The 23327-nt window shown below is 42.6% G+C and overlaps 1 protein-coding gene across 4 annotated transcripts in view; it reads left to right on the top strand.

The window, feature by feature from the left end:
- Positions 1-240: 240 nt before the first annotated feature.
- Positions 241-23327, top strand: part of atg16l1 (ATG16 autophagy related 16-like 1) — an 89816-nt gene continuing 66729 nt past the window's right edge. For 3 of the 4 annotated variants that reach the window (XM_084313229.1, XM_084313228.1, XM_084313227.1), the window contains exons 1-9: positions 241-390; positions 2161-2275; positions 6026-6119; positions 7365-7461; positions 8206-8279; positions 8719-8788; positions 12455-12636; positions 18741-18806; positions 18985-19071. In XM_084313229.1, coding sequence (XP_084169355.1) covers positions 2170-2275; positions 6026-6119; positions 7365-7461; positions 8206-8279; positions 8719-8788; positions 12455-12636; positions 18741-18806; positions 18985-19071 — 776 coding nt within the window. In that variant the 5' untranslated portion in view covers positions 241-390; positions 2161-2169. Of the gene's footprint in view, positions 391-2160; positions 2276-5999; positions 6120-7364; positions 7462-8205; positions 8280-8718; positions 8789-12454; positions 12637-18740; positions 18807-18984; positions 19072-23327 lie in introns of those variants that run through there. The other variant, XM_084313230.1, reaches the window with a different exon arrangement.

Below are 23327 nucleotides of genomic sequence, written 5' to 3'. Positions count from 1 at the left end.
TTAATTCTGTGACCTGTCCAGGACCCACTACAGATTTTTTTTTTAAATCTCAGATTCCCCCCCCCCCCCCATTAAATCAATTGGATTGTTATCTGACTCAAAGGAGTGTGTACATTTCCCCTCCACCACTTTGCACTACACCCCCCCCCTCAAATGACGCTGATGATGTCATCTTCCCGCGACCCTCCAGGAAGTCTGCAGCAGTCAGACCCAGAGGAGCCAAAATGGACATGAGGTCGAACGAAGCAACACAAAATGCTGATGTTGTTGGCTAGTAGTAGCAAGTTGAATTAGCATTGTTTACCACCGTATACTCAAAGTAACTTACAGGCACTTCACTTAGTACCAACACAGCGTGTTAGACGACGTCTCGGGACTCGGTTAGATGGTGTGAGTTGTCGGCGTTCACTGTTTTGTTTTGGGCGTTGTGAATATCTTCTTAGCGTATAGAGCTAAGTTAGCTCGCTAAGCTAACTGCGTTAAAGCGAGTAGAACAGCAGCATCTCGTGTGTTGTTTCCATGCTCTTGTTTGTTTTTGGTTATTATAACAAGCACATTGTTTAATAGACAACATCTGATTGAAACCAACTCGTGGTTATGTTTGCTGGGTTGCTGCCAGTTCTCAAGCTAACTAGCCTTGTTTGGGTTGTTCATGTTCTGTTTATCTTCCTGCCTGTGCGTCCCTCCAACGTCATGTTATTTCTGCTGCTATGATGAGCAACATTGCTGTGTGCGTGTGTTTGGTCGTCTGTTGCAGGTAGTATTAGCTACTTTAGGTAGTCTGCTGTATGTTTGCTATTAGCTAGTTTAGGTAGACTGCTGTATGTTTGCTATTACCTTGTTTCAGGTTAACCGTGACACGTTTGATAAACGTTTTCTATTTGATGTCGAAAGAGGAAAGTTGGTGAAATCGAAAGATTGAGAAATCATAACGTCACGTATTCAGTGGGATGGTGCTCGTGTTCTGCTTTCTCGTGGTGCTTATGAATGAATGAGAACTTTATTTAACAGATTGCAGAATGGGTACAATACAGTACGGCTCAATAATACACACAATTGTTAAGGGGATGCAGACCAGAGAAGGACGTTTGTCTTGTTTACATCAGGGTCCCCCATTTTCAATTCATAGTGACATTTATGACATACACAACATACATGACATTTATGGCATAGGGACATACATGACATACAGGTATTTAGTACTGTTACATTTGTGACATATGATATTCAAATATACAGTACTGTTACCCATAGATCCTGACAGAGAGTATATACATATGATGGGGAGGAGACTACATTAGGAGGGGGTGGGTGGGTTTGGACATTTACGGTGGCCAGTTTCGAATTGCAGCCTCCCGTAGGTGCTCTTTAAGAGCGGTTTTGAATGTGGGTAGGGATTCACATTCCTTTACAGCTTTGGGTAGGGCGTTCCACATTGATGTGGCATAATTGCAAAACGTGTTTAGTCCCTTGTTTGAGCCGAATCTGGGTTTAACATGATTTGTGGAGCTCCCTCTGGTGTTGTGATCGTGGTATTCACTGGCCTTTGGGAAGGATTTTGACATGTACATGATGTGTACCTTAGTCGTATAGTGTATCTTGTAGACCAGGCCCATTGCAAGTTGCTGTACTCTGTCGTCTACTCTAAGCCATCCTAGGTTGTCAAAGTGGGCAGGGGTGAGGTGGGTTCTAGGGGTAAGGTCAAGTAGAAGTCTGACCAGTTTGTTTTATGATGTTTGTAATCTTGTTTTTAGCGCCTTTGAGGTGCTTGGTACCATGAGGTGCTAATCGTTCGTAGTACCCTTGAATGAGTGCTCCTGCCAGAGTCTTCAGGGTATTCTTGTTTACCAGAGAGGAGATCCGGTACAAGAATCTAGTTTGTTGGTTGACTGCCTCTAGGATGGATTGTGTTCTGCTTTCTCATGGTGCTTGTGTTCTGTTTTCTCGTGGTGCTTGTGTTCTGCTTTCTCATGGTGCTTGTGTTTTGTTATCTTATGGTGCTTGTGTTGTTTTGGTGCTCATGTTTTGTTTTCTAAGGCGATTGTGTTTTTTCATGGTTGCTGTGTTGTTTATTCATGGTGTTTTGTTTTCTCGTGGTGCTTGTGTTGTTTTCTCATGGTTGCTGTGTTGTTTTCTCATGGTGTTCTGTGTGGGTGGCAGGTGGTGGTGATGGCAGAGCGCCGGGGGGAGTGTATCTGGAAGAGACACATCGCCGAGCAGCTGAAACAGAGAGACCGCGTCCAGCGACATGCCTTCGAAGAGATCATCCACCAATGTGAGAGAGAAATCTGATGAAAATAACTGTCTGAAAGGTCATCCTGCATGATGTCTGTACTAGTTAGCTGCAAATGCAGTCACGTGTCGGATTGCATAGCTTCGTTTGAGGAAAGGCCATCTATACAAACTGTGCTGGGATTATAAAACATTGCAATTAGCTAATGATGGAGTGAATATTGCACCTTAGGTACCAAGTTATTGTGATGACAAAGCATCTGGCAAGCATCTGTTTTCTGGCTGATGGTGTTTTTCTTCCAACCTCGTACTATGCGGTTGAGTCTTAGTAGGGGTTGAGTTACCAGCTAACTATCTACAAACAACCTGGCATTTTATCACATTTATAATAAAACACAAGACACTTGTGCCCTAATGATAACGATACGCGCCGCCGCTCAATGAATTAATGTATACAAAAAATATCATCAGCTTGTATATTCAAAAAATATTCAGACAAATGCGTAGTATTCAAAGTAGCCTATACCTTTTATTCCATGCCAGTTAGATATTTATTTTAAAGATGTTGGACACAGCATTTTGACGATGTTGCAGAGACCACTGTCAAATATCTGGAGCTTTTGCATGTTTACTAACACATAATACAGGGTTAGAAATTAACGGGGGCTTGGGGCAAAATGCCCTCGAAAATTGACCAAATGCCCTCGGATATCAGTTAAGGGGGGCAAGAAAAGCCCCCGACAGTTTACTAATTATATATATAATTATATATATTTCCCTCGTATTTGCCCCTAATAATGTGTGTATGCGAACCGGAAAAATTATTTACTTGCTGTGTGCGAGACGAGTGAAGATTACAAAACAGCTCCGCTGTTAATAGTTCAGAAACTGGACTGAAATTCAGTTTTTGGGTGGAATGCAAGGAGGGAGGGAGGCGGGGCCCGCTGCATGTTACAGGGTGCTTGAGAGGTGCTGCGAACGCAGACAGACGGAGAGCTCTGCTCTGCTTTCATCAAGCATGCATAGTGTAACATAATTTACACTGCTATCTTAACGTTAGCAAGCTAAGCATCTGCATAGCGCGACCTGTGTAACGTTAAGTAACTTGTGTTCGGCGGGGAAAGACCATTCCATTTGTAATACAACTCCAAAGAATAACATCCGATCCCGATGTGCATTTCCTTCATTCCACAGCGCTGAGCGCGCAACGTATTTCATTGATCGATCTGGCCAGAGCCTATACTCACAAACGTTGCGTGTGTGGGGTTTTTCATGTATCAATTTGAAACAAGCCTCTTGACTGTTGGAATTAGGGATGTTAAAAATAAAATAGCTAATAATATTATTCAATATTAGACATTCATTGATCCAGAGGCAACCGGCTATTCGTCTGCTATTTGTAGATATATCAAGACAACAACACAACTTGCCCTCAGGGACAATAATATTTAATCTATTTAGATAAGAGTATGTATTATTTACAGATAATTGAAGGTACCTCAAAACATGAAACCAAGCCATGATGTCACACATCGTGTGTGTGTTACTTGAACAATTGTCACTGTGCTCCTAAATTTCTGTGTGCTCCTAAATTTGTATTTAGATTTTATTTATTAACATTTTATTTAGGAGCACATGTGCTCCTTGGGAAAAAGGTTAGCGTAGAGCCCTATATATGGAGACATTAACATTACGTTATCAAACATAGGGACGAAGACTGTAAAAAAAGTGTCAACAATGTTTTATAATCTTTGTTAATTTTCATTATAAAAATGTTGTGCCCCCGAAATACAAAAAAAGCCCCCGAAAATCAATTAAGGGGGGCAAAAAAAGTCCTTGAATTTTTTCTTTCTTTCTAACCCTGACACATAATAACCAACACACAACCAACACAACTCTTATCATACAGAGTTATATGGGTTATAGCAGGTGTTACAAAGGATCAGATTAAACCGAATATATATATTTATTGATTGATATATATTGCATAGTATTTGTATATCGTTTGATATCCCTTGTATATTCCTTGTACATATACACGGAATATCCCTTTAGCCTAGTACAGACCATAATATTTCATTCTCCTATTGGACAGCGGTCCACAGGCGCCAGGGCCGTGCCTCCAGAGTCAGGTTCAAAGCCACCGTCAAGACATGTCTGTACATGCCCGGCCTTGCCCAGGAATACGAGACAGAAATGAGGTTGGCACTAGATTGTTCGCCGTGCATATAAATATGGCGCAGGTGAATACAGAAGTAGAGTTACCCAATAAGTTGAAGCCTCACCCACGATACTCCGTGCGGTGAAGTATGGCCTGTTTGGCCCCAAATAGAGCATTGAGACCGCGTGCGAATTAATAACTGAATTGTCAGAGTTTGGCGCTATACCGTCGAGTGCGACATATTTCTATTAAGTCAGTAATAGTCTATTTGTGTATAGTGTATCGTGCGGCTAAAGTTCTACAGTGACCAGCATCACCAACGCTTCCTCGTACCAGCTAGAGTGCTTATCCAGGCTGGGCTGCTTTCATGGCGCTTTCACCCGAGGAGACCTAGACGAGAACCGTGTGGACATGTACACTGGATTAATCTACCCGACGACTACATAGCCCTTTGCGGCTGGATTATATTTGTTTTGGTCCTGTGATTTATGGAGCGGAGAATCGCCGACGCCTACACGTGTGGGATTTACCCTGTGAGGAGCCACGTCGAGTCTGCGCCTCAGAGAGCCTGAGGCCGGCTAGCTTTCTTCACTGTGGAGCTACAGTCTACGGAGAACAGCTGTATTCGTCTGTGGATCAAGAGACTATTGCACCATCTCCTGTACTTGGAGTCTCCTTAGTCATCGTTGACCAGACTCTCTACTACCGACAGATCCTCTACCCCTGCTGGCTTACAACCGGGGGGACCCTTCCAGTATCTCCCGCTATATATTACTAGTGTACCATAGATATAATTCCCTAAGATTCAGGTTGTATAATTACCTCCTGCGTAACCAGAGAATGGACATTCATTATTGATTTGCCTACGCACATTCCTTTGCCTTATAAGCGCATCCAAAGTAAAATAGAGAAGTATATTATGTACCTTTTGCTGCAATAAATACTTAATTACCACTTTGTGTGGAACCGATTCATTGTGGGAAGTGTTCATCATATTTATATATCATGTACTGTATGGCCAGTAATTAAAGTACATAAAGCGGTAGTGGTTTAATGATACCATACTTATCAATACAGTCAGGGAATTGTACCCCTCAGTTACAGCAGGTGTATATAGAAGGATTATATGCAGGTATATTCAGACATGGATATATATATATTTATACATGCAGTAAATATAAATGTATATATATACGGTATACAGCACTATTGTACATGTTATCATACAGAGTTATATGGGTAGACTATAGTATGAGGTAGGTAGTTAATGATTGTTATGATTACTATGGTTACAGTGTAGGGCAGCTGTAGACAGTGAAAGCAGTAGGCAGGTATACATTTAGTATAGGCAACGGAGCACAGTATCCGACCCGAGATGATACTGGTATTGGTACCGGGACATTCCTATTGATTAGGCACCATCCACTCCTGGGTCACCTCCATTAAATGGGTTGTGTGTTAGTCTGGTTTTGCTAATCTGCACAGAGCCTGCCTTGTTTAGGAAGGTTGTTGTTGCCTGGTGTCTGAGTTCATGAAAAGACCACTTGGTCACAAGCCTCACATGTCTCGCCTGTTGCTTGAACTGCTGCCACTGAAACTCCAACAGTCTTTTATACATTGTTGTGTTTTCAGATAATCGCCTTCTGGAGAAGTCAGATTTACAAACGGTCCTGTCCGAGAGATACCAGACGGATAAATATGAGGTCCAGAGAGGACATGAGGCCAGGTAAGAGATACCAGACAGATTGCATGTGAACCGCCACTAGGGGCAGAGTGACGTTGCCGGTCTACAAGGTGCTTTGCATCTAATCAAAGCATAATTTTATAGCAGCAGAAATTATGGTGATTCTGGTTGTGGGATTTGAGTTCCCTTCTGTCCTAGACTGGTAAGCTATGCCTCCTTAATTGTGGAAAGGGAAGTACAGGAAGTACCGGCTACAGGCTTTCCGGTTTCGACAAAACAATTATAGAAACGTGTGAAGTGCACAATATTTCCTCGTTTAAGCCACTGCAACGGCTTTGCCTGAATAATTTACTACATGACTGGGACGTTCTAGCTTGTTTGCCGACAGGATTCTGGAAAGGTTTGGTCCGTTCGGAGGCAGCTTCCAGGGGAAGTACATACACCGGAAATTCACACTTTTGATCGTAGTGCTTTGGGTTGGGCACGAGAACCGTTTTTTTTTTTACTTTCTTAATTAATACCCTAGTTACAGTACAGCAACCAAATTAAACTGTATCAAGTCAACTGACGATGTGAATAGTATGAAAAAAATATTAAGATTTTTCAACAAAAAAAAAGAATCTGCTGCGAAATAAACTGTGACCTGTTTTGACCTGCACCTCAAAGAATCTGAATCGTTTAGAACAGGAATCGAAATGGAGAATCGGAATCGGAACCGTTCAAATCCAAACGATGCCCAACCCTTTACCAGTCTTCATCTCACAGAGGAGATACAACTGGGAACGAGGTTACTTCTGTCCCTTTCAGTTCCAGACAATGACGCGCCTGTTTTTTATTTTATTTTTTTTTACTTTATTTTATTTTGTGTCATAGTGAACATCACGTTCCATTGATCATACAGTATATACTTGATTCACATAGTCAATGACATTTGCCACTCAATCTCTTCCAGCTTATTCAATTTGTTTTCAAAGTATTCAGCATAAACAAAATAAGCAGTATAAACCGATTACGCCTCATAAACAACCCAGGGGAGGAAAAATGAATACTTTTTTTTAAAGGACATAGGAAAAGAAACGAGAGGGAGGTTGGTCAGATTCATGTTAGTGTGTAACAGACGCGTCTGTTTCTAAACGGCAAATAAATAAAAAAAATTCTGCTGGCGCATTGTCATAAAACCCTGGTCTAAGTTATCCTTTAAGAAGCAAACTGCTTTCTTTAAGCGACTTGATGCATACAGACACTGTCACCGTGGTAACCAAGCGTGTGTCAACATGTGTCCTCCAGCCAGGCAGGAGGACACGACGGCCTGCAGCAGGAGATGGCTCAGATGAGGATCAAACACCAGGAGGAGCTGACGGAGCTTCATAAGAAACGTGGAGAGGTAGGAGCCCTGGAACAATGCCTACACCTGTATTTATAACCTGTGGATTGTGGATGTGAATATCGAGGAATCTGAATCTGTGGGTTGTTGAATTGTATCACTGTCACGCGTTATTGTGATATTGTAACTGCGATTAAAATGTCTGAGGCGATGCGCTGTTTGACGGACTTGATTACGTGGACGTGAGAAAAGTGAATGAGCAATTGCAAGCCTTTGACGTTTTGATGAATGAATTTGAGAAAATCAATGATATGATAAGGTAAACAGTCGGAGAGCTTTCAATTGGCTTGATTGGCGATTACCTGTCGCAGCTGATATTAATGGCAGTAATCAGGGCAGGTGTGGTGAGATTCAGTCAAGGCAGTGCTGGTTGCTTGAGCTACTGTGTCGGCTAAACCTTTCTACGCTGAATAACACAATATAATAATTAAGCAGCCATGGGTTTTATGTTGGCCGCTGGTGTTGTTGTCAGACACACAATATGTTGTGTTTGTGTTTCTGAGGCAGCGTTGGTTCAGATGATCCTCAGAAATGGAAATAGACCCAGGTATTCAGACTGACCTCAGTTCAGCTAACGGACGGTGTAGCACTGCAGTCAGTCATGATTACACACTGGGATCTAATCTGCACGTTTGGATTACTGCTCAATTTAAGAATTTAACTCCAGTTTCCATCTTGACCGGTCTGTGTTCTGATGTATAAGCCTGTCCGTCTGTGGTCTGAGTGCTGGCTCTCTCTCCCCAGCTGGCCCAGAGCGTCATCGAGCTCAACAGCCAGATCCAGCAGAAGGACAAGGAGATCCAGAGCAACGAGGCCAAGTGAGTGTTTCTGGGACCTGGAGAAACCCTGTGCGTGTCTCTGTTTGTCCCACGATGCTGGACTAAACCCTGTGTGTCTCTGTTTGTCCCACGATGCTGGACTATAAACCCTGTGTGTCTCTGTTTGTCCCACGATGCTGGACTAAACCCTGTGTGTCTCTGTTTGTCCCACGATGCTGGACTATAAACCCTGTGTGTCTCTGTTTGTCCCACGATGCTGGACTAAACCCTGTGTGTCTCTGTTTGTCCCACGATGCTGGACTATAAACCCTGTGTGTCTCTGTTTGTCCCACGATGCTGGACTAAACCCTCTGTCTCTGTTTGTCTCACAATGCTGGACTAAACCCTCTGTCTCTGTTTGTCTCACGATGCTGGACTAAACCCTCTGTCTCCGTTTGTCCCACGATGCTGGACTAAACCCTCTCTCTGTTTGTCCCAGGATGCACGACTATCAGCAGCAGATAGCCAAGCTGGAAGGAGACTGCAGAGAGCTGAGGAACTACCTCCAGGTATGAGACCAACCCCTGCCAGTTATACAAACACTGACATCGGTTATACCCACTACACACACGGACTTGGCTGATGGAAGGAGCACGTTCAGTGTTCGACTAATACTCCCTCGACTAACCCCTACTTTCAGGACTCTGTACCTTCTATTATAACTAGGGCTGTCAGTTTATTGCGTTAATTAGATTAATTAATTAATTACACTGCAAATTATCGCGTTATGAAAATGAACTCAAAATTTACAATTTTTTATATATATATAAATCTTTACATTTTTTTTTATAAATCTCATTCATTCCATAAGAACGTAGAATAAACATTTACAATTTTTTTTTATTGTCCATTTGCATGTTCTTGGTATCTGATTCTAGGGACATCTATGGATCACAGGGAATGTATTCCCAGTGTCAGAAATACTGTCCGTTACTAGGATTGAGTAAATTGTAATGAACCAAATGAGAATATCAATTCAATTTTTTTTTTTATTTTTTATCTTTGACTGTGAATAACCATGCTAAAATTGACCAGACCTGAAAAATCATAGCAAATTAATAAAGGGAAGATGATTAATTTTCGTAGATGCAGTACTGAATTCTGCCATCCGGACACATGCAAGTTGAAATATCATTATAGAATATAAAATATCAGGCCTAAAATGGTTATGCGATTAATTAATTACAAATCCTGTAATTAATTCGATAATTTTTTTTAATTGCCTGACAGCACTAATTATAACCTGACTGTCATTCAAACCATTTAAAGGGGAACTATCTTATAAATGGCCTTTTTCAGTGTTTCCTAGCTATGTGGACTTATATTAATAGGATCTATGTCTCTAATTATCATATTGGCGCATTCTTTCAATTCTCCTCTCACAATATTCACCCTCACTTAACTGAGTCATCTGAAAATGTGCATATCTGTGATGTCAGAGATTTCTCAGCTGCATAATAATGTGGCAGTTGATGTGGCAGTTGGCACCAGGCCACACAGTGGTTGGAGCCCAGCCTCAAAACGGCTTAAGATCTTGAGGTAGAAAAATGCTGTTTTTGAGTACTTGATTAGAAATACAAAACAATGAATAAAAAATAAACTTACAGAGGTGTTCCATAGACTCACAGGAATTGTGTAAAATTGCCCAAATAGTGAAAGAAATAGTAAAATAGTTCCCCTTTAAAGCAAGTTAGACGCATTTATTGGACCCGTTGCTCGCAGAGTTTACATAGAAACAGCGGGACTCTCAAGGATGTAGGACACAGGGCTGAAGAGCTAGATGTCATAGCTTCTAAGGGGGGGTATTGGGCTCAGCCGCTCCCTTCCAGCTGGAGTTGACTTGAAGCACGGAAGTTATCAAATGCGAGTGAAACGCCCACTGTCGAGTCCTGGCTCTAGGCGGAATCATGAATAGTAGCGGTGTAACGATACGACCTCACAACAATTCATTTCGTACGATTATTCAGGCAGTGATTCAATGCATCATGAAATCTCTTCATTTGACCACGATTCGATAAATTTGATACATTTTCTAGAGTTAATTCCCCAAATTTTTTTGAATACACAAATGTGGCTTGGGGAACTGATTCACTCAGCATGAACGGACTATAGGTCAATAAAAACAATACACACAACTAAAAAAAAATATATATATTTATTTCGATTATAATCGATTCTAACATTTTCAAATCGATGCAGTTGAATCGTCACATTAGAATCGATGCATTTCGATTAATCGATGCATCGTCATACCGGTTTAAGATAAGTTGTTTATCGAACGTGATTCATTGCACACTAATTCGATTAGACGTTGCGCATGTTATGACTTAGTACGTCTGCCATTTCCACCGCATCCACGCCGTCGACGAATCGTGACGGCCCTACATTCAACCCTTACGTTCAGGACTCAGGAGAGAGTGAGCCAGTACCTTCTATTGTAACCTGACTGTGTCATTCAACCCTTACGTTCAGGACTCAGGAGAGAGTGAGCCAGTACCTTCTATTATAACCTGACTGTGTCATTCAACCCTTACGTTCAGGACTCAGGAGAGAGTGAGCCAGTACCTTCTATTATAACCTGACTGTGTCATTCAACCCTTACGTTCAGGACTCAGGAGAGAGTGAGCCAGTACCTTCTATTATAACCTGACTGTGTCATTCAACCCTTACGTTCAGGACTCAGGAGAGAGTGAGCCAGTACCTTCTATTATAACCTGACTGTGTCATTCAACCCTTACGTTCAGGACTCAGGAGAGAGTGAGCCAGTACCTTCTATTATAACCTGACTGTGTCATTCAACCCTTACGTTCAGGACTCAGGAGAGAGTGAGAACCTGTATGTTGTATTAACCTGACTCATTCACCTGCGACCTTTAGGACTAGAGTCTCAGCCTGTATCTTGTACTATAACTGGACCATATCTTTACACCCCTACCTGTAGGACCTGGAGAGTTTTAGCTTATTTGTTACACATTAACATTTTGTCATTTAGCTCAACGCTTTTATCCAAAGCGACTTACAAGTTTTGTACGACAAGTCAGCAGGAAGGGTACAACTCTTAGTAACACAGTTCATCAAGTGTTGAGTGCTACAATGTTCCAGTATAACCCGATGATATATTTGAACCCCTACCTGTTGGACCTGGAGAGTGTTAGCTTATATGTTATACTATAACCTGATGATTAGGGGTGTAACGATGCATCGATTAATCGAAATGCATCGATTCTTCTAATGTGACTATTCAACTGCATCGATTTGAATATGTTCGAAAACGAAACGTAAGTCTTCAGGGGTAGGGCCCGACAAGCCTAGTGCTTCTCCCTTCAGCCCTTTTCGGACAATTGGACAATGCTGCAATAGCAGCTGGTAAAACTTTGGCGATTTATGTAATGACCGTTGTTATGTGTCCAAAGCCCAAAATAAAAGAATAACTGAACTGAACTGAATATGTTAATCGATTATAATCGAAATAAAAAAAATAATTAATTTTTATTTTTTAATGTTTTTTGTGTATTGTTTTTATTGACCTATAGTCCATTCATGCTGAGTGAATCAGTTCCCCCAGCCACATTTGTGTATTAACATTTTTTTGAGGAATTAAAGGGGAACTATTTTACTATTTCTTTCATTATTTGGGCACTTTTACACAATTCCTGTGAGTGGAACACCTCTGTAATATATATATTTTTTTATTCATTGTTTTGTATTTCTAATCAAGTCCTCAAAAACAGCATTTTTCTACCTCAAGATCTTAAGCCGTTTTGAGCCTGGGCTCCAGCCACTGTGTGCAGCTCATCTTGTACCTGATGCCACACAGCCACATTAACATGCAGCAGTGTCTTTCTGACATCACAAATCATCACATTTTCAAATGACTCAGTTCAGTGAGGGTGAATATTGTGAGAGGAGAATTGGAAGAATGCGCCAATATGAGAATTAGAGACATAGATCATATTAATATAAGTTCACATAGCTAGGAAACAATGCTAAACACTCAAAAAGGCAATTTATAAGATAGTTCCCCTTTAACTGATAGAAGATTTATCGAATCGTGGTCAAATGAAGAGATTTCATGATGCATTGAATCGTTACCTGAATAATCGTAATCGAAATTAATCGTTGTGAGGTTGCATCATTACACCCCTACTGATGATATCTTTGAACCCCTACCTGTAGGACCTGGAGAGGGCCAACGTGACTCTGAAGGACGAGTACGACGCCCTGCAGATCACCTTCAGTGCCCTGGAGGAGAAGCTCAGGACGACCACGGACGACAACCAGGAGCTGGTGTCCCGCTGGATGGCAGAGAAGGCCCAGGAGGCCAACCGCCTCAACGCCGAGAACGAGAAGGACTGCAAGTCAGTTGCTCCCCAGTCTGTAAAGACTGCAAGTCAGTTGCTCCCTAGTCTAGGGTTCAGTGGAGGGTCTAGAGTTTAGTGGAGGGGATCTAGAGTTTAGTGGAGGGGTCTAAGATAAGATATTCCTTTAGTGATCCCCTTGGGGAAATTCCAGTGACACACACATACAGCTCATCGTCTCTCATTAACAACATCATATCACAATCATTACATTTTTACAGTAACAACGGCACAACATAAATTCAAACAGACATGTACATTTGTTGACACATGTCGACTACAGAAAGCCTGAGACACCATATGCGATAGTCGGCTGCAACAACACCGGGGTGTCGTCGCGCCAGGTGGCGGGAGGGAGGGTGGAAAGATTGTCCAGCGGGAGGGGCAGGGACAGGGGGATTGGGCTTTGGTGATGAGACAGTCTTAGGCTCCCCCCTCCAGCGCGCGTACTAGTTGGCTGCCGTCATAGGCGCCAGGCGTACACGCGGGAGGGGGGTTTGGGTATAGGGATTGAGTTTAGTGGAGGGGTCTAGAGTTTAGTGGAGGGTGTCTAGAGTTCAGTGGAGGGGTCTAGAGTTTAGTGGAGGGGTCTAGAGTTTAGAAATAGTCTAAACCTGTTATTTCAACTTGTAAACAAGGTGTTGTGTTGAGGTTACCCTCAGCTCACAAAACAAGACCCGGTTTATCAGCAATTTCATACATATAGACACAATAAATAAGAATAAAGAATACAAAATCAGCTATGACGGTTACACTTACAAGTGTCTCCACTCCTTACAGGCAAGACGGGAACGTTTTTTCGTCTTGCGAAACTTGAGTGAAGGAAAGGGCCTGGTTTCATCACTTCCTGCCAGAACAGGCAGGAGGGGTGCTCTATTAACCCCTGGAGCAGTGGTGCCCAACCAGTCGATCGCGATCGACAGGTAGATCGCGGGCTGATTTCAAGTAGATCTCGATTAATAAAATTTGATTAAAATTTTTTTTCTTTTTGCCAAATCAACTCTGCCTCTCCTTGTTAACTACAACAAGCAATGCTGTTTGTTATTTAAGATGAGGTCGGACTCGGCACTGACAGATTTGTGTTCATTATGCTGCTTTTATAAAGCCTCAAATGACTGCTTACAATATACAATTTTGGCTGGTAGCTCTCGGCTAGGTGGTAAATTAAAAAGTAGATCTTGGTTCAAAAAAGGTTAGGCACCCCTGCCCTGGAGGAACTTGCTGTGTCACGGATGGTGATACCTAGTAGAACCCATTAACATGAGATGTATACTGTTGTCTGTTGGGCTTTGTGGTCTGTTAGTTCAGTTGGAATTTAAAGGAAAACTCCAACATTTTGGGAAATTAGCTTATTTAACATCTTCCCTGGAGTTGGACAAGAAGATGCATACCTTTTTTGTCTCTGTGCGTGCATTTAGCTTAGGGAACAGTCGCTCTGTTAGCGTAGCTTAGCTTCATCACTGGAAGTGGGGGAGGGTTTGAGCCTGACGTTCCCTACAGTGCCCTACAGTCACGAAATACACTCCAAATACAACTCCAAAACGTTCCTGTAAACATGTTGTGACCTATGTATTTACCACGTGGAGAAATTAAAAATAATTGAATTCGACAATTATGTTTTCTAAGCAGATATACTCTGAACTATTTTTTGCCGAACGACTCCTCTCTGAGCGCAGTCAGTGATTTCTACGTGAAGCCGTGTTTGTTTACATTCTCATTCATTCAAAGGATCCGAACCGATTGAAGTTTATAGATACCATGACTTAAAATCCTCTTACCTTGACGATTAAAAGCCTCCCCAATTTAGAAAACAGTAATCCAATGGCTGGTATTGATATACTATTTACTACTGCACGCTAACGGAGCTAACCGGACACTCAAGCAGATAACGAGAGCAATGACTTCCTTTCTGGGGGGTTTCAAAATAAAGGAGCGACGTCTATAGCAGCGGAATACGTTTATTTTGTACATTATCTAACGTTAACACGAACCTAAACTAACGTTACAACTAACCTAAAGTTAGTTTAGGTAACAGAGCGACTGTTCCCTAAGCTAAATGCACGCACAGAGACAAAAAAGGTATGCATCTTCTTGTCTAACTCCAGGGAAGATGTTAAATAAGCTAATTTCCCAAAATGTTGGAGTTTTCCTTTAAATATTACCGGGGCTGGGTATTGGCACCGACGTTCAATTCTATTTGATATTCATTCAAATCAGGCTTTGATGGCTCAGGTTCCTGCTATTGTTGATGTCATTATGTCGAACTGAGTTTCCATAGTAGTTCAGCAGGAACTCGGCACAAAGAAAACGCTAGAAATAATGTATAGTGAAAATCTTCACAGCCACTGGAAAAAAACTGATCTGGGGTCAGTGAGCTGGAACACCTTATTCCAACCTGAATGACCCAATATGTACCATGATCACATTCCTGGCACCAAGGCTGGAGTGTTGCTGGACGATCGCTGATGCTTAAGTCGAAAAGTTGGAAATTCCAAGTTCCTTCTAGGAAAAATGTATTGAAGTGGGAAACTCATGACCTCTTGACCTACTTCTCAGAAATGCAGTAATCTTTTTTTTTTATCTACTTTTTCTCCCCATTTTTCAATTTTTCTCCCTTCCCCAATTTCGTATCGTCCAATTCTACCTTCCCCTGTCTCGAACGTTGTTAGGCCATGCCTCCCACTGGTTGGCTGCAATGTGGACGAAGCCTTGCATCACGTGTCCCCTCCGGTACTCGAGGAGGCAGCCGTCGCATCCTTTCACCTGCACAGCGCGATCTCTCAGCGGCGAGGGTCTGCGTGGGAGGGACACGCCGCCCCCGTCGCTTCCTGATTCTACTGCGCAGGCGCACCAACCGACCTGTAGGAGTCGCTGTCCACAACGTCCGATCCCCACCCACCAGCTTCCCACCCCCTAATACTGCCAATTGTATTAGTATGAACGACCAGCCAAGCTGGTAGCAACGCCGAGAGCTGGGCTCGAACCCTAGAAATGCAGTAATCTGATGTCATGTCAACATGGCAGCATGTACTATAAATCACATGGTTTTAACATGTTTCTAATCTTCTACTACATATCTATGGTTTCTCCTACATATCTTACATAGATAAACTACACATCTTACATCTATGGTTTCTGTATTTTGAGCTGCACGCACTGAGGTTGTAATTCCAGACTCTCAACTGGGACCTTCCAGCTGTGTTGATATCGCTTAATGTTGAGGGATAACATGGCGTTATGAGGAGGGGTGACATGGCGTTATGAGGAGGGGTAACATGGCGTTAGGGCTGGGCGATATGGAAAAAAATCATATCGCGATAACTATATGATAATTTTATTTTATTTCTCGATATCGATAATTATCGAATTGTTATAAGTATAAAAAAAAACATTTTTTTTTTTTTTTTTTTTAACAACAGATGTATGTTTATTTGGCAGCAATTCTTTGTCATTGCCGCCATCTTTAGTGTTACATCCCCTCACACTTCAGTTCTCAGGCTGCAGCTGGTTTAAAAGCTAAATTATACAACGGCATGCAAATTTCTCGATTCTGATTGGCCATTCACACGTCTTTATTGGCAACAATCCACGGTCCTGGGCTCAGGACCCGCCCACAACCGAATCACATAACCCTCCCCGGCTCACTCCGGGAGAAAACAAGATCGCGGACAACAAATGGTTATGTTGAAAGCACCATAACGACTAAATATGAAGCGATTCTGTCAAGGGGAATGTGTTAGTCCTTTAAACAATGTTGGATGATGTAATTGATGGGTCTTGAGTCAATCTAGAACAAAAGAAAAATCGCGGTTTGATTGATAGATTAATTGATTGATTTAAATTTCTTCCTTCCTACTTTCTACTGACTGCAGCGTTCTCTCTCACACTGTCCGACGCTGGCGTACCCACAAACACACACACACACATACACACACACACACACACATACACACGCACGCACGCACACACACACACACACACTGTGACACACACACACACACACACACGCACACACACACTCCTGTCTGCAACAGCGGGGGAGTCAGACTGAGAGAGAAGCAGCGCTGTTTTAAGTGAGCATGGTCTATTGAATTGATTGATTGGTTGATTGCTAATTTTATTACTGTACCCCTGGTTTCCAACTGGTTAAGTTTAGGCTAAAAGAAATAAATAAAAAAATAGGGCGAAGAAAACGTTTTTTTCCTATAGGGCAAAGAAAACGTTTTAATTTGTTTTACCTACTTTATATAGAAGCATCTAAGAATGAAGTTCTATGGAAAGTAGGTCTGCATCCCCTTAACAATTGTGTGTATTGAGCCGTACTGTATTGTACCCATTCTGCATCTGGTAATAAAATTTTCAATCAATCATTCCAATAATACACAGTTGGATGTGTTAGTTGGTTGGATGCACTTCAAGCTGCTTCCACATGAGGCAACTTCTCTCAATCATTCCAATAATACACAGTTGGATGTGTTAGTTTGGTTGGATGCACTTCAAGCTGCTTCCACATGGAGGCAACTTGTCTTTTTTGTAGTTGTGGGAACTACTTTTTCTGGCGGATGGTTTTTTCAATAAATCTTCGATTAATGTGTGTTTATTGTATAGAAATAAGGTTGGATGAATCTGGCAGTTGTATAAAAGCTTTACATCACGCGCAGTCGTGATTTGTGACCAATAAACCATGCCTAGGGGGGTCTAACGACCCTCGGCTGCGCCTCGGGCCTAACGACCACCCCTAGGCATGGTTTATTGGTCACAAACCACTCCTGCGCGTGATGTAATGCTTAAGTAAACCGGCTTCTCTGCTGGCTGTGGCTCCAGAGGAGTTGAACAGTTCTGGCTCTGCTAGTTTATTTTCGATCTTTTGGCGCTTTTTTGGTGGATGTGCACTGTGACTCGTGACTGGAGTCTAGTTCTGCTAGCACACATAGCCTACTGTGTACAGACGGTTTCAAAATGTATTTTAAATTAGAAAGCAAACAAAATAAATGGACAAGAGAAAAAGAAATCTGAATTTGGTCAGTATTGTCATTTGGACAAGCAAAGCCATTACTTTAAGTTGCAGGCAAGAAAGACAAGTCTGTCCACTGTCTTAAAAACTAAAACTGCCCTGTTGCAGGTAAAAAAAAAAATCCGTTTTTATTTTATTTCGATATTCGATATCGATTATTAAAATATATCGCGATATTTATCGTTATCGTTATATCGCCCAGCCCTACATGGCGTTATGAGGAGGGGTATATAAAAGAAGCAGTGAAGCCAGACCAGCACTCTCAGGTTCAAAATTTAATGGCAGCCTGAAACAAACATGTTTCGGAAATATGTATTCCTTCTTCAGTGTTATAGCTTGCAAGCTATAACACTGAAGAAGGAATACATATTTCCGAAACATGTTTGTTTCAGGCTGCCATTAAATTTTGAACCTGAGAGTGCTGGTCTGGCTTCACTGCTTCTTTTATATAATACTTAATGGGATTTCAGCACCCAGTGTCGTATCTTGAGAGCGCGGTCTAACTTGACGTTATGAGGAGGGGTAACATGGCGTTATGAGGAGGGGTGACATGGCGTTATGAGGAGGGATGACATGGCGTTATGAGGAGGGGTAACATGGCGTTATGAGGAGGGGTGACATGGCGTTATGAGGAGGGGTGACATGGCGTTATGAGGAGGGGTGACATGGCGTTATGAGGAGGGATGACATGGCGTTATGAGGAGGGATAACATGATGTTATGAGGAGGGGTAACATGGTGTTATGAGGAGGGATAACATGGTGTTATGAGGAGGGATGACATGGCGTTATGAGGAGGGGTGACATGGTGTTATGAGGAGGGGTGACATGGTGTTATGAGGAGGGATGACATGGTGTTATGAGGAGGGATGACATGGCGTTATGAGGAGGGATAACATGGCGTTATGAGGAGGGATAACATGGTGTTATAAGGAGGGATAACATGGTGTTATTAGGAGGGATAACATGTGAGGAGGGATGACATGGCGTTATGAGGAGGGATGACATGGCGTTATGAGGAGGGATAACGAATGGCTGCAGGACTTGTTGAAAGATCCTCATGTTTGATATGAACTCTGATCTCTCTTCCAGACGCAGGCAGGCCAAGCTTCAGAAAGAGCTTGCTGATGCAGCCAAGGAGCCGCTGCCCATCGACCCGTAAGTAGCTCCGTCTGATCTACTAAACAAACGGCACCGCAAACTCTGAGCCATCCGGCTTTAAAGCAGGGCTCGGTCAATAACAACACCTTTGTCCAATGATGGGCTCTGATTAACTGCGATTAACATACATTTAAATCCGTTAAAATCTTTTAGTAAAATTACAACTTCTCCTCAGGGATGACGACATTGAGGTTCTAGCAGAGGAGGCTGGGAAGGGGACTGGAGAAGCTTCCCCGAACAGACCACTCAGCCGGACTCAGAGGTGAGTGATCTGTAGTCTGGTGCTAGTAGGTTGTGGTTAGTTAGTGTGATCTGTAGGGATGGGTACCGAATTCGGTACTTTTGAGGTACCGAACCAAAACACATCGGTACTACCGAGTATCGAATCAAGTGAGAAACCGAAAAAAACGTTTTTTTTTTTACTTTTACTTACTTACTTTTTTTTTTTTTTTAATGTCAACGTTCACACGCACAATATATGCTTACCTAGGATTTGACTTGATTCAACAACAAAGCAGTCGGAGCAATGACAAGCCGAAAACTGTCGAAATTGTAGTTATTTGAAGTTTGGATTTTTTTTTACGACTGAGGTAGGTAGGTAAATTAAATTTCTTGAGACTAAAGTACCAAAAAAAGGTACCGTTGGGTACCGGTATCGATTCACAGGTACCGGTATCGGTTCAAATGTGAAAGGTACCTATCCCTAGTGATCTGTAGTCTAGTTCTAGTAGGTTGTGGTTAGTTAGTGTGATCTGTAGTCTAGTTCTAGTAGGTTGTGGTTAGTTAGTGTGATCTGTAGTCTAGTTCTAGTAGGTTGTGGTTAGTTAGTGTGATCTGTAGTCTAGTTCTAGTAGGTTGTTAGTTAGTGTGATCTGTAGTCTAGTTCTAGTAGGTTGTTGTTGGTTAGCGTGATCTGTAGTCTAGTGCTAGTAGGTTGTTGTTAGTTAGTGTGATCTGTAGTCTAGTTCTAGTAGGTTGTTAGTAGGGCTGGGCGATAAAACTATAACGATAACTATCGCGATAAATTATTTCCTCGAAATAAGCATGAAACGTGGTCGCAAAGTTTCGATATATCGATTTTCCAAGCTTGGATATGAGCACACGCACTAACAACCAATCAGTGAAGGAGATGGCCGAGAGCGAAGGAGACCCGCGCTGCACCTCTGGGTAGAGAGATAGGACTCAAGGCTGGCTAGGATAATTAGCTTGCACGGCGCTATTTTATATATTTACGTGCCGAGTATGTGTGTGGAGTGAATTCTGATGCCACGGTTATAGTAGTTAAGCATTACATCACACGCAGGAGTGGTTTGTGACCAATAAACCATGCCTAGGGGTGGTTGTTAGGCCCGAGGCGCAGCCGAGGGTCGTTAGACCCCCCTAGGCATGGTTTATTGGTCACAAATCACGACTGCACGTGGTGTAAAGCTTTTATACAACTGCCAGATTCATCCAACCTTATTTCTATACAATAAACACACATTAATCGAAGATTTATTGAAAAAACCATCCGCCAGAAAAAGTAGTTCCCACAACTCCATGTGGAAGCAGCTTGAAGTGCATCCAACCAAACTAACACATCCAACTGTGTATTATTGGAATGATTGAGAGAAGTTGCCTCATGTGGAAGCAGCTTGAAGTGCATCCAACCAACTAACACATCCAACTGTGTATTATTGGAATGATTGATTGAAAATTTTATTACCAGATGCAGAATATAAAGTAGGTAAAACAAATTAAAACGTTTTCTTTGCCCTATAGGAAAAAAACGTTTTCTTCGCCCTATTTTTTTATTTATTTCTTTTAGCCTAAACTTAACCAGTTGGAAACCAGGGGTACAGTAATAAAATTAGCAATCAACCAATCAATCAATTCAATAGACCATGCTCACTTAAAACAGCGCTGCTTCTCTCTCAGTCTGACTCCCCCGCTGTTGCAGACAGGAGTGTGTGTGTGTGTGTGTGCGTGTGTGTGTGTGTGTGTGTGTGTGTGTGTGTGTCACAGTGTGTGTGTGCGTGTGTATGTGTGTGTGTGTGTGTGTGTGTGTGTATGTGTGTGTGTGTGTTTGTGGGTACGCCAGCGTCGGACAGTGTGTGAGAGAGAACGCTGCAGTCTGTAGAAAGTAGGAAGGAAGAAATTTAAATCAATCAATTAATCTATCAATCAATCCGCGATTTTTCTTTTGTTCTAGATTGAGTCAAGACCCATCAATTACATCATCCAACATTGTTTAAAATACTAACACATTCCCCTTGACAGAATCGCTTCATATTTAGTCGTTATGGTGCTTTCAACATAACCATTTGTTGTCCGCGATCCTGTTTTCTCCCGGAGTGAGCCGGGGAGTGATATGTGATTCGGTTGTGGGCGGGTCCTGAGCCCAGGACCGTGGATTGTTGCCAATAAAGACGTGTGAATGGCCAATCAGAATCGAGAAATTTGCATGCCGTTGTATAATGTGTGGTATACGGTGGACGTCGTTGCAATGTATTGGAGCGGAACAGAGTATTTTAGGGATATTTAGTAGGGATGCCCCGATCACGTTTTTTGCCACCGATACTGATCACCGATCGTCGTGAGCCATATCGGCCGATACCGATCCGATCGTTTTTGATTAAAAAGATTTTTTTTTCTTTTTCTTTTTTTAATAAAATATATATATTATATAATTAGACTTGTACTTTTATTATCTGCGAGACATCGCCACCACGCAACAAGTCAAAATGCTCGCTATCTGCAAACGGCTCCACTGTCTGTGTGTACTCTAGTAGCCTCCAGCTCCAAAAAGGATGATCCGGAGCTGCACCTGGACCCTATACTCTAGTAGCCTCGAGCTACGGCAAGGATTCTCCGGAGCTGCAGATGGACCCTATTGATATAACGTTACTGTGCTTTGGTCATATCACATTCAGCAAGCCCTCAGCTCGAATACGCATTGAATCAATGTTATAAGACATTGATATCAAGAGCTATCTGTAGCTACTGCTAGCCGGCTAGATGACGTTAAGACAGAACTTTTTAGTTCAATGGGACATTTAGTTTTGAACAGTGAACTAACATCAGCTAACGCAAGCTAACGCAAGCTAACGGAGGTATCAACATGGACTAATAGTCTTGCTGGAGCATTTGTTGATATCAGGAGCTATCAGTAGCTAGCCGGCTAAATACCGTTAGACAATGCCTACTAAAAGTGAATGGTTGACTGGGTAATTTTGTTTAAAGGGGCTATGCACTGCTATTCCTAGCACTATTTGGGCAACTTTACACAATTCCTGTTAGTCTATTGAAGACATTTGTAAGGTTTTTTTCAAAAAAACTCATTGTTTTATATTTCTAATCAAGTACTCAAAACCATCATTTTTCAGCCTCAAGAAATCAGGCTGTTATGGCCTGGCTCCGCCCATAAGCACTTTGAGTGACAGTCAGACCACAGTCTGCACTGGTAGAGGGAGGGAGGGAGGGGGGGGGAAGAGAGAGAGTTCAGTTCAGTTCAGAGTTTTTATTTGCCACATGGAATAATACAATCATAGTTTCTTCATTAAAAAATCATAAATAGTCATTCCATGGACAAAAGGAGCAGGAAGAAGAATAAGAGAGAGAGAGAGAGAGAGAGAGGCTCTCTTCCTTTCTCTCCCTCTTTTCTTTCTTTCAATCTCCCGTGTGGCGCGCGGCCGGCAGGTACCCCCCCCAAGTGCCCCCTCTCTCCCTCCTTCTCTCTTCCTTTCTCTCCCACTCGGCTCTCGCTGATGAGACGGGGCAGCTTTTTTCTTTCATTCTCCCGTGTGGCGCGCGGCCGGCAGGTACCCCCCCCCCCCCCCCCAAGTGCCCCCTCTCTCTCCCTCCCTCTCTCTTCCTTTCTCTCCCTCTCGGCTCTCTCTTCCTTTCTCTCCCTACAAAGCGCACGGCCCCGCAGCTCCACTCGCTGTCTAGGTAGAATGGGGGCGGGCATTAGCTCCAACCACAGAGCCAATCACATCACTGTGCGCCGAATGACGTGACTCAGGCCTTCAAATCAAAATTACCCGATTTACTAGAGGACGAGAGGGGCTGGGCTGAATCGGACCAATCCGCCAATATGGTATTTAGACCCTAAAACACATTGATACGAACTCCTATTACTATAATACAATGCTAGAGACTGAAAAATGACATTTATAATGCATAGCCCCTTTAAACAGTAACGATAGCTAGGTAGCTAACGTTAGCTCAGGTCGAATGCACTATAGACTCGAGCAGAGGAGCCGCCTCTCAGTCCTCTGTGTTTACAAACTGTACACGGGTGCGGGCGGGGCTATGGAGGAGGAGCAGCGGCAGTTTGCAGGTCCGACTCCTGTGTGTCTGAGACAGACAGCGAGTGAGATCTTCGCTTGATCGGTTTCCGCGATCGGCGAATATGACTAATTATCGGAATTCACAGATCGCATATTTATACTGATTATCGGCCGATAACGATCGGTGGCCGATCGATCGGGGCATCCCTAATATTTAGTACATTGGAAACATGGCTGGCTAGGATAA

This window comes from Notolepis coatsorum (genome assembly GCF_963971535.1).
Source record: "Notolepis coatsorum genome assembly, chromosome: 1".
Taxonomy (NCBI): Eukaryota; Metazoa; Chordata; class Actinopteri; order Aulopiformes; family Paralepididae; genus Notolepis; species Notolepis coatsorum.
This window is presented reverse-complemented; position numbering and strand designations above follow the sequence as displayed.